Source organism: Cajanus cajan, chromosome 9 (genome assembly GCF_000230855.2).
Source record: "Cajanus cajan strain Asha chromosome 9, NIPB_CcT2T_4, whole genome shotgun sequence".
NCBI classification, from domain to species: Eukaryota; Viridiplantae; Streptophyta; class Magnoliopsida; order Fabales; family Fabaceae; genus Cajanus; species Cajanus cajan.
In genome coordinates this window covers 1525317-1545203 of record NC_138525.1, presented here as the reverse complement: position 1 = coordinate 1545203, position 19887 = coordinate 1525317, and the positions used below count along the sequence as shown (strand labels likewise).

Here is a 19887-nt window from a genome sequence, read left to right as displayed (position 1 = left end):
AATTTAAAAAAATTTCATATAAACAATAAAAAATATAAATATAATATTTGATTAGTGAAACAATAAAAATCATATTCTATATTAAATTATTATTGGTGTATTAATTTGATTAGGTTCTTTTTCTTATATAATAATGCAAGTTATTCGGTCCATGAAGAGATATTTGCAGATCTTTGTTACATTTCTAATAACAAAGTTATTAATAAATTATAAATTTAATTTTTTTTAATTCTTATAGTTTTACTTAATTTTTAATTTTTATAGTTTAAAATAGATTTTTTTTCTATATTTATTTTTTTAATCATCTTTAGTCTCTATATTTTAAAATAAACATTTTTAGTCCTTATATTTATAATTTTTTAATTCTTTTAATTTATATTTTTAATTTTTTATACAACATTGTCTCTTTTGTATTAATAAGATAATATTAATTCAACTTTATGTGTTTAATATCAAACTTATTTTGATGGAGTTATACTAAATTAGGTATTTTGTAATTTTGTACATATTTTGTATCTTAACTTGCAACGTTAATTATTAGGGCATTTTTTTAATTTCACAAAATTAAAAACATCTATCACATTAATACAAAATAGACAAATTATGAAAAAAAATAAAGATAAGGACTAAAATAAATACAAATCTATAAGTAAAGACTAAAAATATTTATCAAATAATAAAAACTAAAAATAATTTAAAAAAAAGATAAATATATGAAGAAAAAAAATATTTAAAACTGGAACTAAAAGGTAAAATAAAACCTAAAAAAGTAGTTATTGATTCTATTATTGAGTAGATCCGTTTGGGGAACAAAGGCTTTCCAAAGCTGACCTTTTACGCAGTTACGAACACACAGAAACTTTAAGATCATGTAATGTAAGCAATAGCATCACCACTTCCTATGTCTATCCATCTGTTTATACCAGTTTTAGCTTCGATGCTTGCACTGCTTTTCCTTCCAATTACGGGTGGTGCATATACAAAACCCACTTATACACAAAACTAGAAATATGACAAGTAATAACACCATGCACTAAAACAAAAAGAATATATGGGAAAAGAAAGTAATAAGAGGTCATTTTCTCAGCTCAAATATCAGCATGCTATTAATTAAATTTAAAAGGGTTCCAATCTAATGAGATAACAGAACATGATATAGTGAGAAATATATATATATATATATATATATATATATATATATATAGTACCTCAATGATTTTGAAAATTAACAAAAATTGTGTCAAAAGTATTATCCAAACACACTAATGATTGATCCTTTTTTCTTCGTAATCCATTGTGGTAGCCACCAGAGAGGTGTTAATATTGTGGCAAATATTCCAAATTGACTCTTGTTTGTTGATTTGGTTCTTCCATAATTTTCACCACCCCTTTTATGTTCACAAATCACACTCATTTATCTCAGTTGATTAGCAACAAAATATAAGTGTATAGACAAAGGAAAGAAACAAAGAAAAATGGGGTAAGTCAACAATTATTTATTGATGAACGTGTTCATAATTTATCTCCAGTTGCTCTAGGAAATAGTTAGAAAGGGAGAGGAGAAACCTGCTGAGGCATCATTTATTTCTTTTTTCAACACTTCAATTCCGATTGCATTTGATCATCATTTCATCCCACATTTAAACAAACAGAATATTACAATTCATGGAATACTTTATATGCTTTAGAATCTTTTCTTAGTTACGGCATTCATGTAGGGACAATTTTAATTAAATTCCTTTTTCAAGTTTAATAGACATGTAGTGTAATATTAATATAAAGTTTTTACACCATTAACATATACCTATGAATTAACATATACATATGAGTATACAAGTTAACAAATTTATTATATATTAGCTAGCTATTTATAATTAATTAAATAACAGGATAAAAAATACTTACATTATTTGTTTTGACAAAAAATAATTACATCGTTAATCAGTACATGTTCTATATATTCATAAAAAGTTTAAATTAGGATACAAGTTGTTCAGTTAGGGAATATTATTAACTGTAGAAGCCAGATTTACAGTAAAGTGCATTTCAATAAGTTATTTTTATGATCTTGTAAAAAAAAATTTATGATCAAACTTATGTTGTAACTATTAAGGGGTCTATTTCTGATATAAAAAAAAAGGGTATATTTAGTTGGTTGAATACGGTACGTAAATTGGTGTGAAACTTGATAGCAAATTTGATTTAGATAGATAAAGGGGAAAAAAAAAAAACCTAAGTTGTGACCAATTGTAGGAAGTAAATTAATATCCCTTTGATACAAAAATTTATGATCTCCTAATGAAATTTTAACTACTTGAAAAATATCAATTATATATAACAAAAAATATTAAATATGTTTATTTTTAATAATAAGAAAACGTAATTTTCAAGAGGAATCCTATAGTTTCAAACCCAACTTTTAATTTCAATTATTATTATTTTGTTAATATATACTACATATAAATTTCAAATGTTTTTGATATGGAACGTAAACGAAAAAAAAAAAACCTCTCCACTTTCAATTTTAAATTTGCATTAAGTCGAAAAAAAAATATCATGAACTCGAAATTGATTTTTTTTTAATCTTTTTCCTTTTGTTTTACTAAAATGAAATGAAATTGAGATATTAATACAAAATATAAATATAGACTTATATTTTTTATTTTTGTAAAATATAAGCAAACTTTTGGTTTTAGTCTATGTAACTTTTTTTTTTAATTTTATTATTTTAAAATTGGTAAATATTATTTTTAATTTTTTAAAATAAATAAATTTTAATTTTGATCCATATATTTTTTTTATTTTTATCCTTCTAAAATATAAATTCATTTCATGATTTCTATCATTTAAAAATAAATAAATAACATTTATTTTAAAGATATATAAAACTTTTTAAAAGTGTTGCACATTGACATAATATATTACCACATTGATGTAGATAATACGTTACATGATTACTTAATATTTTAAAAAACAAACACATAATTAAAAATAATTATATAAAAGTAAGAACTAAAAATAATATTTCCAAATTTTAGAGAAATAAAAAAAATTACAAAAACTAAAATAAAATTTTATTCATTTTATGGTCATTAAAAGCATATTTAACTCATAAATATATATTTTAAATGAGAAATGATATGAAAAAAATGAGGGATGAATCGTGTACGAATGAAAATTTTCTATTAATTGGAAATAAATTTTCAATTCTGATCTCACCATGTATATGGTGATGTTACATGCTAGTGTTGGTTGATATGTTACTTTTTGTACTCATTTATTTATGTAAAATACCACAATTGTTTAAATAAAGAACATCAGAGTTAAAGTGAGCAACTAACTTCAGAAAATAGAATAGGTAATTTTAGTTATTAATGGAAAAAAGAATACCTAATAGTATATGAGTATATATAACAAACTATAAATATATTGAAACATTAATAGTTAATTTTCTTGCCAATGAATAAATATTCAAGCTAAAAAAGGAATTTTCTGGTTCTCTCCTGTGTGAGAATATATACCTCTGGAAAAGTTTTGGATTGATGCAAATAAAAATCTCCTCTCCTTGATATTCAAGATAAAAAATAAATAAATTAAATTGGAAGAGGTTTTACATACATGAGATTTTTTGTTGAAATAAATGGTGAGTTGGGATTTATGTGATCCATAGATGAGAGTACTGATGCGAAGGAGAGCATTTCCGGGGGTAATATGAAGATATAGAAAAGGACATATTTATGACCAATCGAAGGAGAGGTAGAGAAAAGGTTGACATACCTTGAATGGTATAAGACTTAAGAGATGTAGAAATTTGCATGTGAATGTGATGATGACAGAAGAGGAGAGAGCACACTCCCAACAAAGGCAAAGACTCCTTTAACCATTCCCGGGTTGTGCTCTCTCTCTTCTGTCAACATGATATATCCCATCATGCATCACCCCTGTCCATTATCATTTTTCAACAGTAACACCATCAATATCATCCATCACACCATACATATATACATCTATATTATAATTATATATGCCATCTCCATCTCTATATCAAAACAACCATCTCTATTTATCTCTATTATAATGGTCCTATCCCAGCCCTAATCGATCCTGGGAAATGTATTAACATTTTTTAAAACTTCTCTTTAATATAAGGTATAATTTTACGATTGGATTCTCAATAGAAGAAAACAATTCTCAATTCTAATTAAACTTATTAGTTAGCCTTCAACTTCGAGATAATATTTATTAACAAATAAAATATTCTCACTTCTTGGATTAATGGATCATAATCAAGTGGCAGTAAGTTTTGCAGAAAACTGATCCTGGAATTATAAGATCACGTTTTACTTTTTAATTAGCCTATATGGTCTATATATACTTCTCCAAAATACAGAAGGAAAACTAAAAAGATGTAAGAGCTGATTATTTCTCTTAATTAATGTGACTAAGACATATATCTACGATGCTGATTGTAAATATATATTAATTAAATGGATGCATTTTAGAAATAGGATGGGGAATGATATATATGCACACAAAGGTTAATTCTTAGTACATGATGGTGTTTCTGATGGACAGTAGTTAAGCATGAATTCACTTCACCTGCATAGTACCGATCTTTTCATCCCAAATCAGGCTCATCGATCGATGGAATGGAGGACCTATGCATGATATAGGGAATTAAAGAACAAATAATTAATATATTATATGGAAGGAGCTAGCGTATGAATATAAAGTTTCAACATAGGGAAGAAGATTTATAATGGAGAGGGGAGATGAGGGTGGAGAGTGAGGAGAGAAAAACGTATGAAACAAAAACTCTATGAAAGATGAATGTGTCACACCAAATAGGATAGAGGTTCTTATATAACATCAACCTCATTCATTTTTACCCATCTAAGCTGTTTATATCGTTTGGTTTAACTAACCTTCTTAATTAGGGATTGCTCTAATAAATATGGAGATGTGATTTTAAGCCAATACTAGTTCCGTAAGATTATTTAACAAATAAAAAAAGTAATAAAGTTTTCTATATTTTATAAAATGATTTTTTTTTATGTTTTTTTTATTATACTCACTTTCAATTTTTTTCATAATAAATAAATATTTATTGTCATGTGTAAATTAATTAAAATTTAGGTGAAATATAAGAATACTATTAATAATACAACAATTAATATAATCATGAGATTTAAAAATGAGAAGTAAATAAAAATAAAATCTTACTTAAAAGAAATTTGACTACTAAAAAGAAACGAATGGGATATCTTTAACTAATAAATTAATATAGAATGTTGGGAAAGTTGATTTCGTTCAATTTTAAATGAAAGAAAAGTATTTTCAAGGAGTCAATCCTTTTTCATATATATATCAGGTTATATTACTTAAATATAATTTTGTTCAGTTTTGTTAAGGTGTTCTTTTATTATATGTACCAATTTATTATTGCTATTATTATATACCTCTTTTTTAAAAAATAAGCACAGATTTATTTTTCCTTTTTTTTTGTATATTATCTTTCTCTTTCGTATATAAATTGATCGACAACCATTTTTCTCACCCATGTCAGATTAAAAATAATTGTTTGATATATTATAAAAATAAATGGATAGTTATGATTTATGAAAAATATTTAATCAGTTATATATTTATTTTAATAATATATGTAATGATAATTTTTACTTTTTTTAACCCCTCACATGTCCTCCTTCACACTAGCTGGCATACATATTGTTTTCTCTTTATAAAAAAAGTAAATATAATTTATTTATTATTAGTCCACCATATTAGAAAAAAACTTATACACACATTCAAAATCAAATGTATAAATGTATACAAGATGTTGTTTAACATCTCTTGTCTACATCCATATAGGCATCTAAACAAGTATTTATTTTCTTAAATACATTACAAATTTTATGGACAAACTTCATAAATTTTCCCTATTATTATAAATCTTCTTTTTATATAGGATGATGATCCCCTCTCATATCATATAGCGATTCCCTCTTTCTTTCTCTAAGTGGATGGTGATCTATTCTCTATTAATGGTAATGGGTAGTGACTCCCTCTGAGTGCATGATGCCTTCTCTCTCAATGGATGATAACCCTTTCCAAATCTATTCTCAACACAATTTTTTTTTTCTTATAAGAGATGAAATCTCATTCATGACGTATTATGAACATGCATTAATAATTGAAGATTTTAGACCATTTTTTTTTTTTACAAACAAACCGTGGCTGCAACAATGAATATTTACTTGTGGCAGTGTTCCATTTTAACTCAAATTCTAAAATACATAGAAAACGGCTCCTTCTGACATTGTTAAAAAGAATCCCAGGCGGACCTGCTAAAACATACCTAGTTTTACTCCCTCTTTCCAATAATTTCCGAAAGCAAATGCGTGTTTAAAGAAAAAAAAAATAAGTTCTAAAATTAGTGTTATGTTAATTTTTTTAATATAGTATTAATGATCTTTTTTTAAAAAAATTATTCATAATATTTTTAGAAAATGATTATTGTTATATTTTTTAATAAAAAAATTAATTATAATATTAATTTTATAAAATTATTATTCCTTTTTATTCATTTATTATTTCTTTATCATATAAAATAATATAAGACGAGACTGAAAATCAAAGAGGAAGAATTATATGGATTCCAACTAGTTTTAAAAGTTTCATGTAAGTCCTTTTGGGGTAAATCGATTGAACAGGGTTAATTTGAGAGAGTGAAAGTTTGTGCAAGATGTCAAAGAGAAGTTGTACTGTTCAGAACTGTGTGTCGTGATACGTATGGCAATAGCCACGGAACTACAATTCCTAGAATAAGATCTTAAGTAGCACTTTGCTCGTAATAAAATGAGTTTAATTAATTTTCATTCAGTAACAAAGTTAATGATCTTATAATATATAGAATCCGATTAGATATAAGTTTATAAATATTTTTAAAAGTTTTAATAAAAAATTCTAAAAAATATTTCTAACTTATATTCAAATAATTTCATGATAATATATATGTAATTGAATCACAATATGAAATATTTTTGTATTAACAATGCATTTTAATTAAATTTGTAAAATATGATGATTTGTTTTTATCTTTTTTCATAGGACAAAAACGTATTATTTTCAAATTTCATAGTCTATATATACCCTACTACTAGTGATAACCCTCATACCGTATCTCTTACAAATATTGTTATTATTATTATTATGTATTACACTAGCTTAACTTATATGTGATGTTTGTGTAAAAAAATAATATTATCCCTTAAAAAAATGAAGAGAGAGAAAGGAAGCAAGTATGGAGGGGTGTTTCCTGTTTTGGTGTTTGAGATTAGTGACAGGGTGTGGGTGTGTCTGTCTCTATGATCTATTGAATGGTATGGTGTGTAGGACTGGTTTGTTTGTTTGTTTGTTCTCACCTGTGACTTCTGACTTGTTAGCAGAGTAGAGATAGACTGATAGAGAGGGTAACAGTTTCCATGACACGTTGTAGACATGCACAACAATTAGATTAGAGCCTATGCATGTCAATGCATCATTTTCAGAAGCCAAATGTACACTACACGCTGCTTGTCTTCATCTTCTATGGAACAAAACAAATAGCTATAAACCTCTTAATAATATAATTTTTATTATTCACTATTGTCAAAAATACATTACAAAGCTAGTCCCATCATTACATAATAAATGTCCAAACTAGTATTCAATTTAGCCTTACAGCTGGGCTCACAGGCACATTTGATTTATTCCTTGCAGGCTGCACCAATACTTACAACTAATTTCTAATAATTTAAATATCGCTTTTATATATGTATTAGTGTACAAAAGCTACTTTGTAAATTATTTTTAAAAGTAATAAAAAAATAAAAAATATATAATAGCGGATGGTTATTAAAAATACATGCAATTATAAAGTAAAATTTATATATATATATATATATATATATATATATATATAAGAATTAAAAATTGTAATTTGTAAATAAATTAATTTCAATTTATGAAAATAACTTATTTTATATTGAAGTTTATTCGGACATGACCTTATTATTTACTAGCATCTATCTGCTAAAAATGCAAGTTAAAAGGGAAGTAAAAGCCAAACAATACCAAGGGTTGAGAAATGCTTGTTAATGTTATGCTCGAGTATACATGTTTTAAAAACCTAAATAGAATATTTTTCCTACAATAACAAATCATAGGCATTCATGTTGGTAGATAATTAAATTTTTTAAGCATGTTATTGAGAATTCAAATCCCAACCATATCTTTTGTACAACCAAAACAAAAACCATAGATATACACTTTTAATTTGCATTCATAATCACTTGCATTTAAGGTCATAGTGTCCATTAGATTAATCTTTATAAACAAACTGCAGCAATATGTTCCTATATACCAATGATCGTGTAGTTTAATTAGTAGCAGCATAGCAGTAAAAACAGCATTCCCTGTTAAGAGCTACTGAACATCAAAGGAATTTCTTGAAGCTGCAGCAGAATATGTACTATATTTGGAGAAATCTTTGAAGCTTGGACATTCCATTCGGAACTTCACAGTTTAATCTTCTTCTCGTATCTGTACTTGTTTTATGGATCAAAAATTCATCATCCCTCCAAAGTTCCTAGTGAAATAGAAACAATCTCATATAAATCTTTTCTATGGAGAGAAATCAGAATGTCTGTTCTGGAAGAGCAATATCTCACTATGCTTGATTTCAAAGCATGAAGAATTAGAGAGACAGATCAGAACAGCCACAACTCGTAAGCAGCCTCTTCATTTTTCATTGAATGTCTTGTCCAATTTGGACAGAGTCACAAAGGATTCCTTTCCGAAAATTCATTCTATAAAGCTCGTACTAAACGAGCTGCAAAGGATCCATCTAGTGAATGTTTAACTGGGTTGGAGAAAAAGAAACCACTGCTTGTCACAAAGTCAGGAGGAACATATCTGTCTACAGGATCAACGTGAAAATCCTGAAATTCACAGAATGAATTACACTTGAAAAATGAGGTTGGATACCAGAGTACCAAACTCCAAAGAGAATGACATACATGCTGTTCAACAATTTCATGTATTATGTATATCAGATGAGAGTAATCATGCTCCAAAAAGCTTATAAGGATATCAAAGCAAAGCATTTAACCTTTTTAAGCTTAGATTAAAATTTTCAGTAACCTCAAATGCTATTCAACAATTTCCTTGGAACATACATAGCATCTAATTTATCTAAAGAAATCCATCACGAAGCTTAAAAGGAGTTGACACTTAAAACAGCTGGCATAGAAATTATGTCTAATGAACACGGTTACACAATATGTTGCTTAACAATAAATGCTCAACTAAAGGTAATTTGAATTTGGTAGTATAATTTAGAAAAGGTAATGTCCTGAAACCAAAAAAATAGAATATTTGAAGATTAGTGAATGGTGATAACACTTACTGGATGTCTTACAAGAAATGCAGCTACTCTGTCGTCATTCTCTTCTGGATCGATGGAGCAAGTGCTGTAAACTAATACTCCCCCGGGTTTTACCAATCTACACATGCAGAAAAAAAAAAATCCATGAGGTTTACCAATGTGTCAGATTAGTTTCAGCTACTTGCTTCAAAATTTGGATACACAAGTTATCATCAAAGCATACAACAAGCCTTGATTCATTACATGATAAACAACCAGAATGTAAAGCTTTTTATCACTTCATTTAATGAATTCACTGAACTAAATATATTGCCTGACATAATGCACACAAACAGAGAGGGAGCATCAAAGAGAATTTCTGGCTTACTTGGATGCTGCATCCAGGAGCTCATCCTGTAATTTCTTCAGTTCTTCCATATCCTCCAGCTTCCTGTTCCAGCGCAAGTCCGCTCTCTTCAAAAGCCAAGGAATAATACCAGATTAACAAATAAGAAAAGGAGAATACACTGAATAATTTTGTGAAAACAATGACAACGAGTAAACATATTGAACACAATCACCTTGGAAAGAACACCAAGTCCAGAGCATGGAGCGTCCAACAAAACTTTGTTACTCTTAAGTTGTCCACTATCCTGAGAAATCCAATCCAAAACCAATAAGAAATAATTAAAGAAACAATTTTTGTGTTAACATTACACGGGAGAAATTACATACAGTTAATGTACGAAGATCAGCATGGATAGCGGTAATGACACTGTCCACCTGGTGCAACTTTGCTGTCTCTTTAAGAATTCTCAACCTACCACTATTTACATCAACTGCAAATACCTTCCCTGAAAACACAAACTTTTCTTTTATTTGGCTGGACGGTTAACTAAAACAGCAACAAACTAGTATATCAACACACCAGTAAGCTAGAACACTATAGAACAAAACATAGTCTGATAGCTTGAATAAATATGTAAGGAGATTATTATCTCCAATAGATAACATTTTTTTTGGTCAGATTTTATGGGATGAGAATTGTGGGGGGATCTGAAACTATGTTCACATTTCACAAAGATAAATAATTCAAAGTCCTAATTATCTCTTCCTCGGTGGAAAAAGAAAATCAAGAAAACATTTATCAGAGTTTCTGAAGAAATTGAAATGCAAATGGTTTTAATAAATTCTCATAGACAAACTAATACCTTCGCCACTTAAATGAGAGGCCATATAGAGGGTCTTTCCACCAGGAGCAGCACAACAATCAATGATAGTTTCCCCAGGTTGAGGATCCACAACAGAAACTACAAGACCTGCAATCAAGGATGTGTGACGCATCGTTCGAGAATATAACCTTGTAACATAAAAATTTCTTAGAATTAAAAAAGGAAATAAATGTAGATTGAAATCTATACTTCATTTTAGTTAGCATATTTGGTAAAATAGTGTGTAAGCAAAATGGAAGGCCTTTGGCCATATGTCTCCTTTCTAAAGGTTGCTAGGAAAATTACCTAAATAATGCTACTTGGTGACTCATATATTCCATCAAGCACAACAGAATCTTGCAAAAAAAAAAAAAAAACTAAGGTCTTACTAATACATGAACGTGAATGCATAAAAAAAATGCATTATTCCTGGTGGGTCATCTTAGCAAAGCAGAGGCCAGTGTTTTAAGTAAAATACAAAAGGAAAAAGAAACTTAAGATATCACAGCCTTATAGACATCCATTCTATGAGAGACGATGACAAGCTGACCTGCACTCTCATCCTGAACTGAACAAAAACCCTTTTTGAGCAGACCAGCATGAATGACAATCTGAAATATGAAACTACAAATAGTCAACAACTCAAATGAGAAAGTCATGCTTACTTTCATAAGTTCATAACTCATAATAACAAGACCAAATATAAATTCAGTACCTCCTGTGTGAAAAAATATAAAATAAATAAAAAGAAAAGAAGCACCCACAAAGCACAATTTCACACTATTGAACCTAGTAGCTATTACATAAGGTAGAAAATATGTTTAGTTCAGTACCCACAGTTTTTAATCCTCTAATCAGTGTTGGACTCCATAGAAATTCATTATACTCATTGAGGAATTCACATATGAAAACATCCTTATACTCAACCCATTTTTAACTATCATACCTGCAACCCAGTTTTGACACGAACAAATTCATCCAAATGCAATGAAAGATTGTGTGGGACCTGATATTTAATAAAAGAGACTTAAATCAGTCAGTGAGACACAGATGATAAGAGAACAAGAGGTAAAATTCAATTGTAATGAGCAAATGTAACATGAACTTTTGCTCATACCTGTAGAGAAATAGAGAAATTCATTCAAAACAAATTTCAGGAAGCAGGAATTTCTGAATTTCCGATCAACATAAAAAAAAACAGAAAAAAAATAGGGTTATAAGCAGAAGTAAATATCACACACAATCATGGAAGTGGAAGCACCTTCAATGCATTAAGATGTGTCACCAGGTCATCTCTTGAAAAACCTTTTGCACGGTTTGCTCTGAAATTAGCATAAATATATATCTTAAGTTCTTTATTGTCTGTGTTACATGATAGGCTGGGTGGAGCACAGAAAAATGAAAGAAATAATCACTAGCCTTAAGCTGAAACTGGGTTCTTGGTTGTTCCATATCATCAATTTAATGGCTTCTTCCTGGCCAAGATACTTTGTCCATCTCCTTACCATCCACTGCAAAAGAAGCAAAAAGAAAATGTTTCAATTAAATTATGCTTTCCTTATTTTGGTGATAGCAAGTTTAGTGAATTCCAAAATTTCCTGTGTTAATCTTTACATTGTTGGTTTGATTAAAGAGGTACTTTTTTTTTATGGCTGGACACTAAATTATCCATTATATAGTAGTCCTCTGCCTACCCTTCTAAGATCTCAAGCATGCCATTGGCGCCTTGGATAGTAAGTAATATTGAAGTAATTTATCCCTACTACCACTTTCATTTATAAATAAAATAAGACAAAATTGTTATGATCCCAAAAAAGGTAAATCAAATTGTTCAATACTGAATTAGTAAAGAGAAAAAGGAAAATTAGTTAGTAAAGTGGTTAGTTAGAGGGGTTAATTAGTTATAGATGGGAGGTTGTAAGGGAAGGGGACCATTCTGTGTCGAATCAATTATAAACCAAGCATTATCCCTGTCTGAAAGGCAGAACCTTTGGTGGAGAGATTTATTTCCTTTGTTCTGTTCAATATAATCAATCAATAATTTATTTTCTTTTCTCCATTTCCATTCTGGATTCGTAACATTCATCATCATAACTAACAAATTTTGTTAGACCAAATCTTCTGATAATCAACAATTGATTTCAACTATCTGGAACATGAAGCAAGATTAAACCTTCAGCCATGCCTCTTAAACCCATTCTTGCAAAAAACAGGGACAGACCTTAAGGATATATATCAAAGCATTTGATCTTAGGTACAGCAAACTTACGGTTGACCAACGATACTAACCTGAGAAGTATAAACAACCCAGAAAACACCATTCAAAATGAGATGCATTAGATTTTATTGCAGTGTATCTAAAATACAAACTTCCACCTTCAAAATAATTTTTTTCAGCTTTTCCATGTTAGCCTATCAAGTATGCTTTGATAATAACCACAACATGTGAAGAAAATACCACTAGCACTTTAGGCATGCTAGAGATTGGTAGAAAATGAGTACAAACTACGTATTAAGCTTATAGTTTTAATCCTTCTTCGTTGAACTTTTTGTTTAGAGCCACTTTATATATACTATGCTTACATTATACTCATACTTTACAAGTATTGATGCGGCTGACCACTTAAAAAATGTTATGCTTATCTGTCTCTCATGCAGTGATTCCTAATTATGAATTGTCCTGAATTAGAACAATGAATAGTGGTACAGGAAAAGTGACAGCAGTCAGACACTTACAACTGGATGTGAGTACAGAGTTGCCAAAGCACGTGCTTGTGCACGGTCATCACCCTCCACTTTGGGCAAAGGAAGAGTTTCATTCTCCTGCAAACCAAACATCAATGGATTTCATAAATTCTTCATGAACTGCCACTCTCACAATTAAGACTATTGCAATCGGCAAAAAGTAAAACCTTAAGCACAACTAGCTTTCGGAGGATTCCATTGACCATGTTGCCAGCCCCAGGTCTGAGAGCAACTTTAGCAAGCTTCACGTTCTGCATTTCATGCGGCAGATTGACAAAACAATGAAGAGAAGTTAGGACTATAATGTGTACAGTATATTGAACCAAAACCTCAATACTAACCAATCAAACTTACGATAACAAGACAACAGATTTAATTTAAAAAAAAAAAAAAAAACTTCAGAAAAAAAATATATAGGTTGAACTTTAAACCAATAATCACAAGTAAGCATAAAAAAAATCATCTCTACCAGTGCAACATTAGAAGAAAAAAAAAATCAACAAATTAAAATTCTTTGAAACAATAAATTCAATTCATATCCCAATCCCAATATTCAGACTATATTCTTTCCAATATCTGCTGAAACATGAATCCAATCTATTCATCTATGAAACAAGGAATACACTTATATGTGGGGCAAAAAAATACCTCATCTACAACAGCATAAGGTGGCATATCTAATTTGACAATCTCATAGAAGCCAATTCGTAGAATCTGAAACAAATAAAGTATTATGATCAGTAATAAGATGTCCAAAGAATATAAGGATTCAGGCCAATGAATATATAATCACAGCATGTATCTTTATTTCAAAAGGTTCACCAACAAAATCTTTAATTAGCAGCGTTGGACTAAACTAGAACACATAAAACTTTCTAATTTTCTACTTCTGTTGTAACGTACATTAAGTATTTACTTAGTTGATGATGATGAGTGACGAATCGTGCAAGCATGGTGATCAGAATTATAGAACCAAAAGTCACCTGTAAGAGAAGTGGTTCCATGCTAGATATATCTTTGTCATGACACAGTGAGCTGATAAGATGATCAAGATATCTTCTCCAGCGAATCGTGCCCCCAACAATATCTGTGACCTATATAATTCGTAATTCGTAGTATTAACCAAGAAAAAAATCAATATCAGTTCATCAATTCTGAGTGACATGAATGGGAGTTTAAAAGTCAAAATACTTCAAAGTTTCGGCCTAATTAAGAGTGGTAATAATCTGGAAATCAGACATTATACTCAGACAGTTCTGCTTAATCCCATTCCCAGATGAAGACAAGTGACTCGTTCAATCATTCCATATACCAACTTCATAGAGGACATTAGGACAACAAAAGCTGCTCAACTCTATCTTGAACTATTGATCATTGATTATGAAACTAAAAACATTGTTGCCATTGACCAAAGCATCCAATTTGTAAGTTACTAGAGAAAGCGTCGAAAGTGATGAGTAACTAACTAACTAACCAATCTGAGATCAAGATGATTCAATTCCCGAGTGCGAAAGCCAAGCGTTCTCTGAACATATCCCATCTCGTTTTCACCAGAACCTTTCCCTTTCTCGTTGAGAAGGTCAGCAAAAGCACCACCAAGCTCAATCCGCATCAATCTCACCGCTGACACTGCAACAACAACAACAACAACATGGACCCAACAAATCAGAACTGCACCTTATTTCTATGACGAGGGACAAAGTGGATGTACCAGCTCTGTGAGGAGAAACCTCTAAATTCAGCTTCTGGGTTTTCACCGAAATATTGCCACCACCTGAAAGTTTCATTTTTTTTTTTTAATTTCTAATCTTTGTGATAGTGAGGGAAGCATCAGTAAAGCGTTGTAGCAGGAAATGAAGAAGCATGGTTTGTTGTTACCTTTGGGAATGGATATGTCGGTGCTGCGGGTTCTATGGGGAAGCTTCAATGGCTTGGAAGAAGAAGAAGAAGAAGGTGCAGTTTTGTGGGGTTCTGCCGGAAAAGGTAAAGCCATGTACAGCACCTGCGCCATGCTTAGATTCTTTCCACCTCTGCTTCCTATGGTTGTAGCCGTTTGCTATTGTACTTTGGATAATAAAGGGTTTTTTTTTATAAAAAAACAATGCTAACTAACGAAGTTCCTAATAGTTAAAAATAAAAAATAAAAAGTTAAATTTATAATTAAAAAATATTTATAATTAACAAATTGTTAACTGCACTTTCTGTCGCGTGTTTTTCCATTTGGTAAAATTTAATGAAAAATACAAAATTTGGTATATCACATCTATTTAATAACTATTTTTCTTAATTTTACAATTTTTCATAAATCTTAATAAATAAGAATGAACTAGTATTTTAACCAGTCTAACACATATATGATTTTTTAATATAATAATTTTTTTAATAAATCACACACATATATATATAAATAGTGTATTTGAATATACAAATTATATTTAAAATTAATATATATAAATTTAATTTTAAATTTATGATAAATAATTTGTATCATAATAAAATTACTTTATTTATTGATAAATTATTTTAAAATTTTAATATTTAATATATAAATAATAATGATAAATAAAAATTGTTTAAATAAGAAGTTAAAAAAGTCTTAAAAACTTTAAAAAATCTCTAAAAATACTCTCACATAATATATAAGTTTGTATTTAATATATAATAATTAATTTAATTCGTAAATAATTATAATAAATAAAAATTAAATTAGATAAAAAAAATTTAAAAAAAAAATCCTTAGAAATTCTCTTGTGAAGAGAAATCCTAAAAACACTTTCTTGTAATATGGAAGTTGGTGTTTAATATATAGTGATTGGTTTTAAAATATTAATATTTTATTCATAAATATTTATAACAAATAAAAATAAAATTAAATAAGAAGTTAAAAGAATTCTTTAAAATCCTTAAAAGTCCCTAAAAATACTTTACGCAAAATAGATGTTGATGTTTAAGAGTTGATTTAATTCATAAATAAAAAAAGAATTAGATAAGAAGTCAAAAAAAATCTTTAAAAACTTTTTTATTAAAAAAAAATCCTTAAAACATTTCTAAGTTTGTATTTGATATATAGAAGTTAATTTGTTGCTAATATTTATTTTGCTTCAAGGGATTTCAGTCTTATAACCTAAGTCAATAAACAAATATATTTTTTAAAATAGTTTAAATCTACAATAGTTTTAATTTGTCTATACTATTATTTTTAATTTTTATATAAACTAGTATTAATTAATGAAGAAAATTTATTTCAATTTTTATTTTTTTTATTTTGTTTTTTTAAAATTCATTTTTAGTAGGGATTATAAATAAACTTGTATCTGTGAGTAATGTTGAATCAACCCTGACTTTGACGAAGAATATTTGATTTAATCAGATTAGATAAAATAATATTCAATTTATTAAATCAGGTAAGAGAGCAGTAATTGATATATACTTATGCATCACATATCTGTCTTCATCTTTGTCTCATCCCCAGTTTAAATTTCTAAAAACTTAACTTATTTGAGATTTATGTAATTCTTGTTGTATTTTAAATTCATGTCAAATTAAACTTAATTAATATAATTTTATAATTGTTATTATATGTTGTAATTTTTTAATATTTTTTTGCAAAAAAATATATTTAGTTATTACCTAATACCCGACGGGGGTGGGGACGAAACACAAATTTTATATCGTCATCTCACTTATTGTCATCCCTACACTCAAGTAAATATAAACAATGAATATGAGGACAATGATGAGTATATGGTACGAACTTGGGAATGAGAATAAAAATATTGAAACTCACACCTATCTCATCCCATTGTCATTTCGACTCTCAAGTATTACTTGTGCGATTTTAGACTTTCAAATTTTAATTGAATAATTTTAGTCATAAAATAATGTAACTGTCGTCCTAAAACAAACCCTAAACCCTAAACCCTAAACAAGCATTACAATCGTATAATTTTAATCTTTTAAATATCAAAATTATGCAAATTTTTACTTATTTAAGTTATATATATTAGTAAAATCACATAATTGCTATACTTGAGACAAAAATCTAATTAAGTTTTTTGTTTTTTTATAGTAATTTTAGAGAGACTTGCTCTTACTTCATAATAGCCCTCTTGGGCCTGACACTGTCAATGACTTGCTGGACTTCCGTCGGGCTGTGTTGTTGGGCTTGGTCATAAAACAAAGGCTCATGATATATACACCTCCTTTTTTTTATAAGTACACCTCCTTCTTTTAAAAAAAATTATAAAATATTATAATTTTTTTTAAAAATTTTAATTTTACACTTTCAGTTGTTACTTTCTTCTTCTTATTCACACACTTTTTTTTTTTTTTTTCAATTTTTACATGCTACCAAAATAGGTGGGTAAAGAAAAAATAAGGGGGCGCATGTAAAAATTGAAAAAAGAAGAAAAAATATATGAAAAAAAAGTACTAAGTTAAATGTTGTGAATGTAAAATTAAAAAATTTAAAACAAAAAATTAAGAATATTTTAAAATTTTAATTATTTTTTTAAAAAGGAGGTGTACTTATAAAAAAAAGGAGGTGTATATATCATGAACCTAAAACAAAAGACGTTCCACCTTCTAATAAGTCGTGTCGTTGAGCTATTATTTGACATTGTTAATGTTAATTTTGCAACACACGTTCTGTCTCTACAACACCACACATTGTTTCTGTTCAACAGGTTGTGTAAACACCAAAATTCTTGTATCTTTCTTTTAAAACACAATCTCCATTTCATTTTTTCTTCTTTTTTTTTTTTGAAAAATCTTTCAACGTTGTACTCATGTCGGTACGAGTCATCTTCCTCTGTTCATCTCAGATTTTCATGAATTACGTTATGATCATTTATTTCTTATGATTCTTCGACGATGACTTATGTCTCTATCTTGCTTATTCATTTAAATTATTCTCATTATATCCATGAATTGCATTTCACAATAACTTTGATTCATTAACCAGTCACGTAAACATGTATTCCATTTCTTGATTTTTGTGACATGATCTTTATTTGATTTATTAGTTTTAGGATAAAAGACCTTCAATACCAAAGTTATTTCAAGTCATTGATTCCAAGTAAAAATTCTTCAAACATATGTCTCAATGGGTTTCCTTGATAAATAGATAGATTGAGGAATTTGGTTTTTCATTGTGATAGGAGTTTCTTTGGAAAAGTAATAGTTGCAAGCTTGTGCTTCTTTTGGAAACAATATTTGTCTTTGATGAGTTTTAATGCACCTGTGGTCTGATCCTATTGATAACCATTAACCAGGACACAGGTCGAGCACTACCAAAGTTTGGTGAATGGGATGTTAATGATCCAGCATCAGCTGAAGGCTACACAGTGATTTTCGAGAAAGTTAGGGACGAGAAAAAGACAGGTGCAGGCAAATCCGAGTCACAAAAGATTAATCCTCGTACCAAACCTCCGTTAGATCCTGCCAAAACACAAACTGTAAGATAACCTTGATTGTAATATAATAGATATAGCGTAACATGTTTATGTATTTGTGTGTAATTATGTTTCTTTTTCTTTTCTTGGTTAAATATTTATGTATATTTTGAAAGAATTAGAAACAATCTCTGATATGAGCTATCTCTCTATATGTATATATATACATAATACTCATTTAAAAAATATTCAATTATAACCTTTATGTTATAATTAGGTTTGTTTTCCTTAGGAAGGATTATTAGTATTCTAACTAAGTTCACTGTTATGAATAAGATATTAACATCTCTAGAGCATTATTTGTTTTAATATTTATTAAGTTATCACGATTTAATCTTTAAAAAAATATTTCAATAAATTAAGAAAAAAATAATATTTATAAATTATTTTTAATTTTAATTTCTAAATAATATGAGACTTTTAAACATATAATAACATTTAATATAATCTTTTACATTTGAAATTAATTAATAAAATATGTATACATTCGATTTATATTGTTTTTATCCGATAAATTTGTATTTGGATGCCTGCTAGTGGTGGATGAACCATTTTTTTTTATTCTTTATAGTTAGTTGATCTAGTTCAAGAATAATTTGTTTGATATTCATAGGCTTTATATTTTATGTATTACATTTTTCTTCTCATGAATAACTTAATTGATTTTCAGAAAAATTGGTTTTGTTGCATGCAAAGTCCTTCTGCAGAGTCATAGCGATTGTTGTTATAGTTAAAGAGACTGAACAAAAGATCATGTATATTCGTAACTAGTTGCTGCCAACATTTTCTCAAGGATAGTTATTATGTCATACACGAATTTGGTTGTAATTTAGTTTATTTATATGCTATAAAAGTGACTTTGTAGCATGATAGATATAATACAGAAAACAAACTACTATTGATAAGGATTTGTATCAATATTGTAGTTTATTGATGCTTAAGGAACGAAGGATATATACTCCCTCTTTCAACCTTGTCTCGTGCTATGTGCTATAGAATTTTGTTCATTACATTGCATTCTTTGTAAAATTTCATTATAATATATATGTGTGTATCATTTGAAGGTTTTGCT

At 28.4% G+C, this 19887-nt stretch overlaps 1 protein-coding gene and 1 non-coding gene across 4 annotated transcripts; one reads left to right on the top strand and one right to left on the bottom strand.

Annotated features, from left to right (window-relative positions):
- Positions 1-8216: 8216 nt before the first annotated feature.
- LOC109795054 (NOL1/NOP2/sun family protein / antitermination NusB domain-containing protein) lies at positions 8217-15428 on the bottom strand. 3 transcript variants are annotated; one of them, XR_003802843.2, is made up of 18 exons: positions 15241-15427; positions 15074-15136; positions 14837-14991; positions 14346-14456; positions 14011-14076; positions 13530-13613; positions 13354-13440; positions 12037-12128; positions 11879-11939; positions 11564-11623; positions 11168-11228; positions 10618-10725; positions 10142-10260; positions 9988-10059; positions 9795-9880; positions 9449-9545; positions 8712-8981; positions 8217-8629 (listed from the first exon to the last, which is right to left on the bottom strand). XR_003802843.2 is itself a non-coding variant. In XM_029268916.2 (17 exons), exons 1-17 carry the CDS (start codon positions 15371-15373, stop codon positions 8850-8852), a joined length of 1563 nt encoding a protein of 520 aa, XP_029124749.1. In that variant the 5' UTR covers positions 15374-15428; the 3' UTR covers positions 8217-8849. The 3 variants fall into 3 exon arrangements, 2 of the variants coding, with proteins under 2 accessions (XP_029124749.1, XP_020210053.1); XM_029268916.2 differs by having other exon boundaries at positions 8217-8981; positions 11903-11939; positions 15241-15428; XM_020354464.3 differs by having other exon boundaries at positions 8217-8981.
- Positions 15429-17408: 1980 nt separating this feature from the next.
- LOC114916358 (uncharacterized) lies at positions 17409-18818 on the top strand. Its single transcript, XR_014429605.1, has 2 exons — positions 17409-18047; positions 18636-18818. It is a non-coding gene; the product is annotated as an uncharacterized LOC114916358 (transcript).
- Positions 18819-19887: the final 1069 nt, after the last annotated feature.

What these genes read in the sequence shown, in the direction of transcription:
- LOC109795054 (XM_020354464.3), bottom strand. Translation starts at nt 15,373, where the DNA reads ATGGCGCAGGTGCTGTACATGGCTTTACCTTTTCCGGCAGAACCCCAC. An exon ending in CTTATGCTGTTGTAGATGAG is followed by an intron (nt 13,614 to 14,010) that starts GTATTTTTTTGC and finishes CATGAAATGCAG; the next exon opens with AACGTGAAGCTTGCTAAAGT. An exon ending in GTGTCAAAACTGGGTTGCAG is followed by an intron (nt 11,229 to 11,563) that starts GTATGATAGTTA and finishes TTCATATTTCAG; the next exon opens with ATTGTCATTCATGCTGGTCT.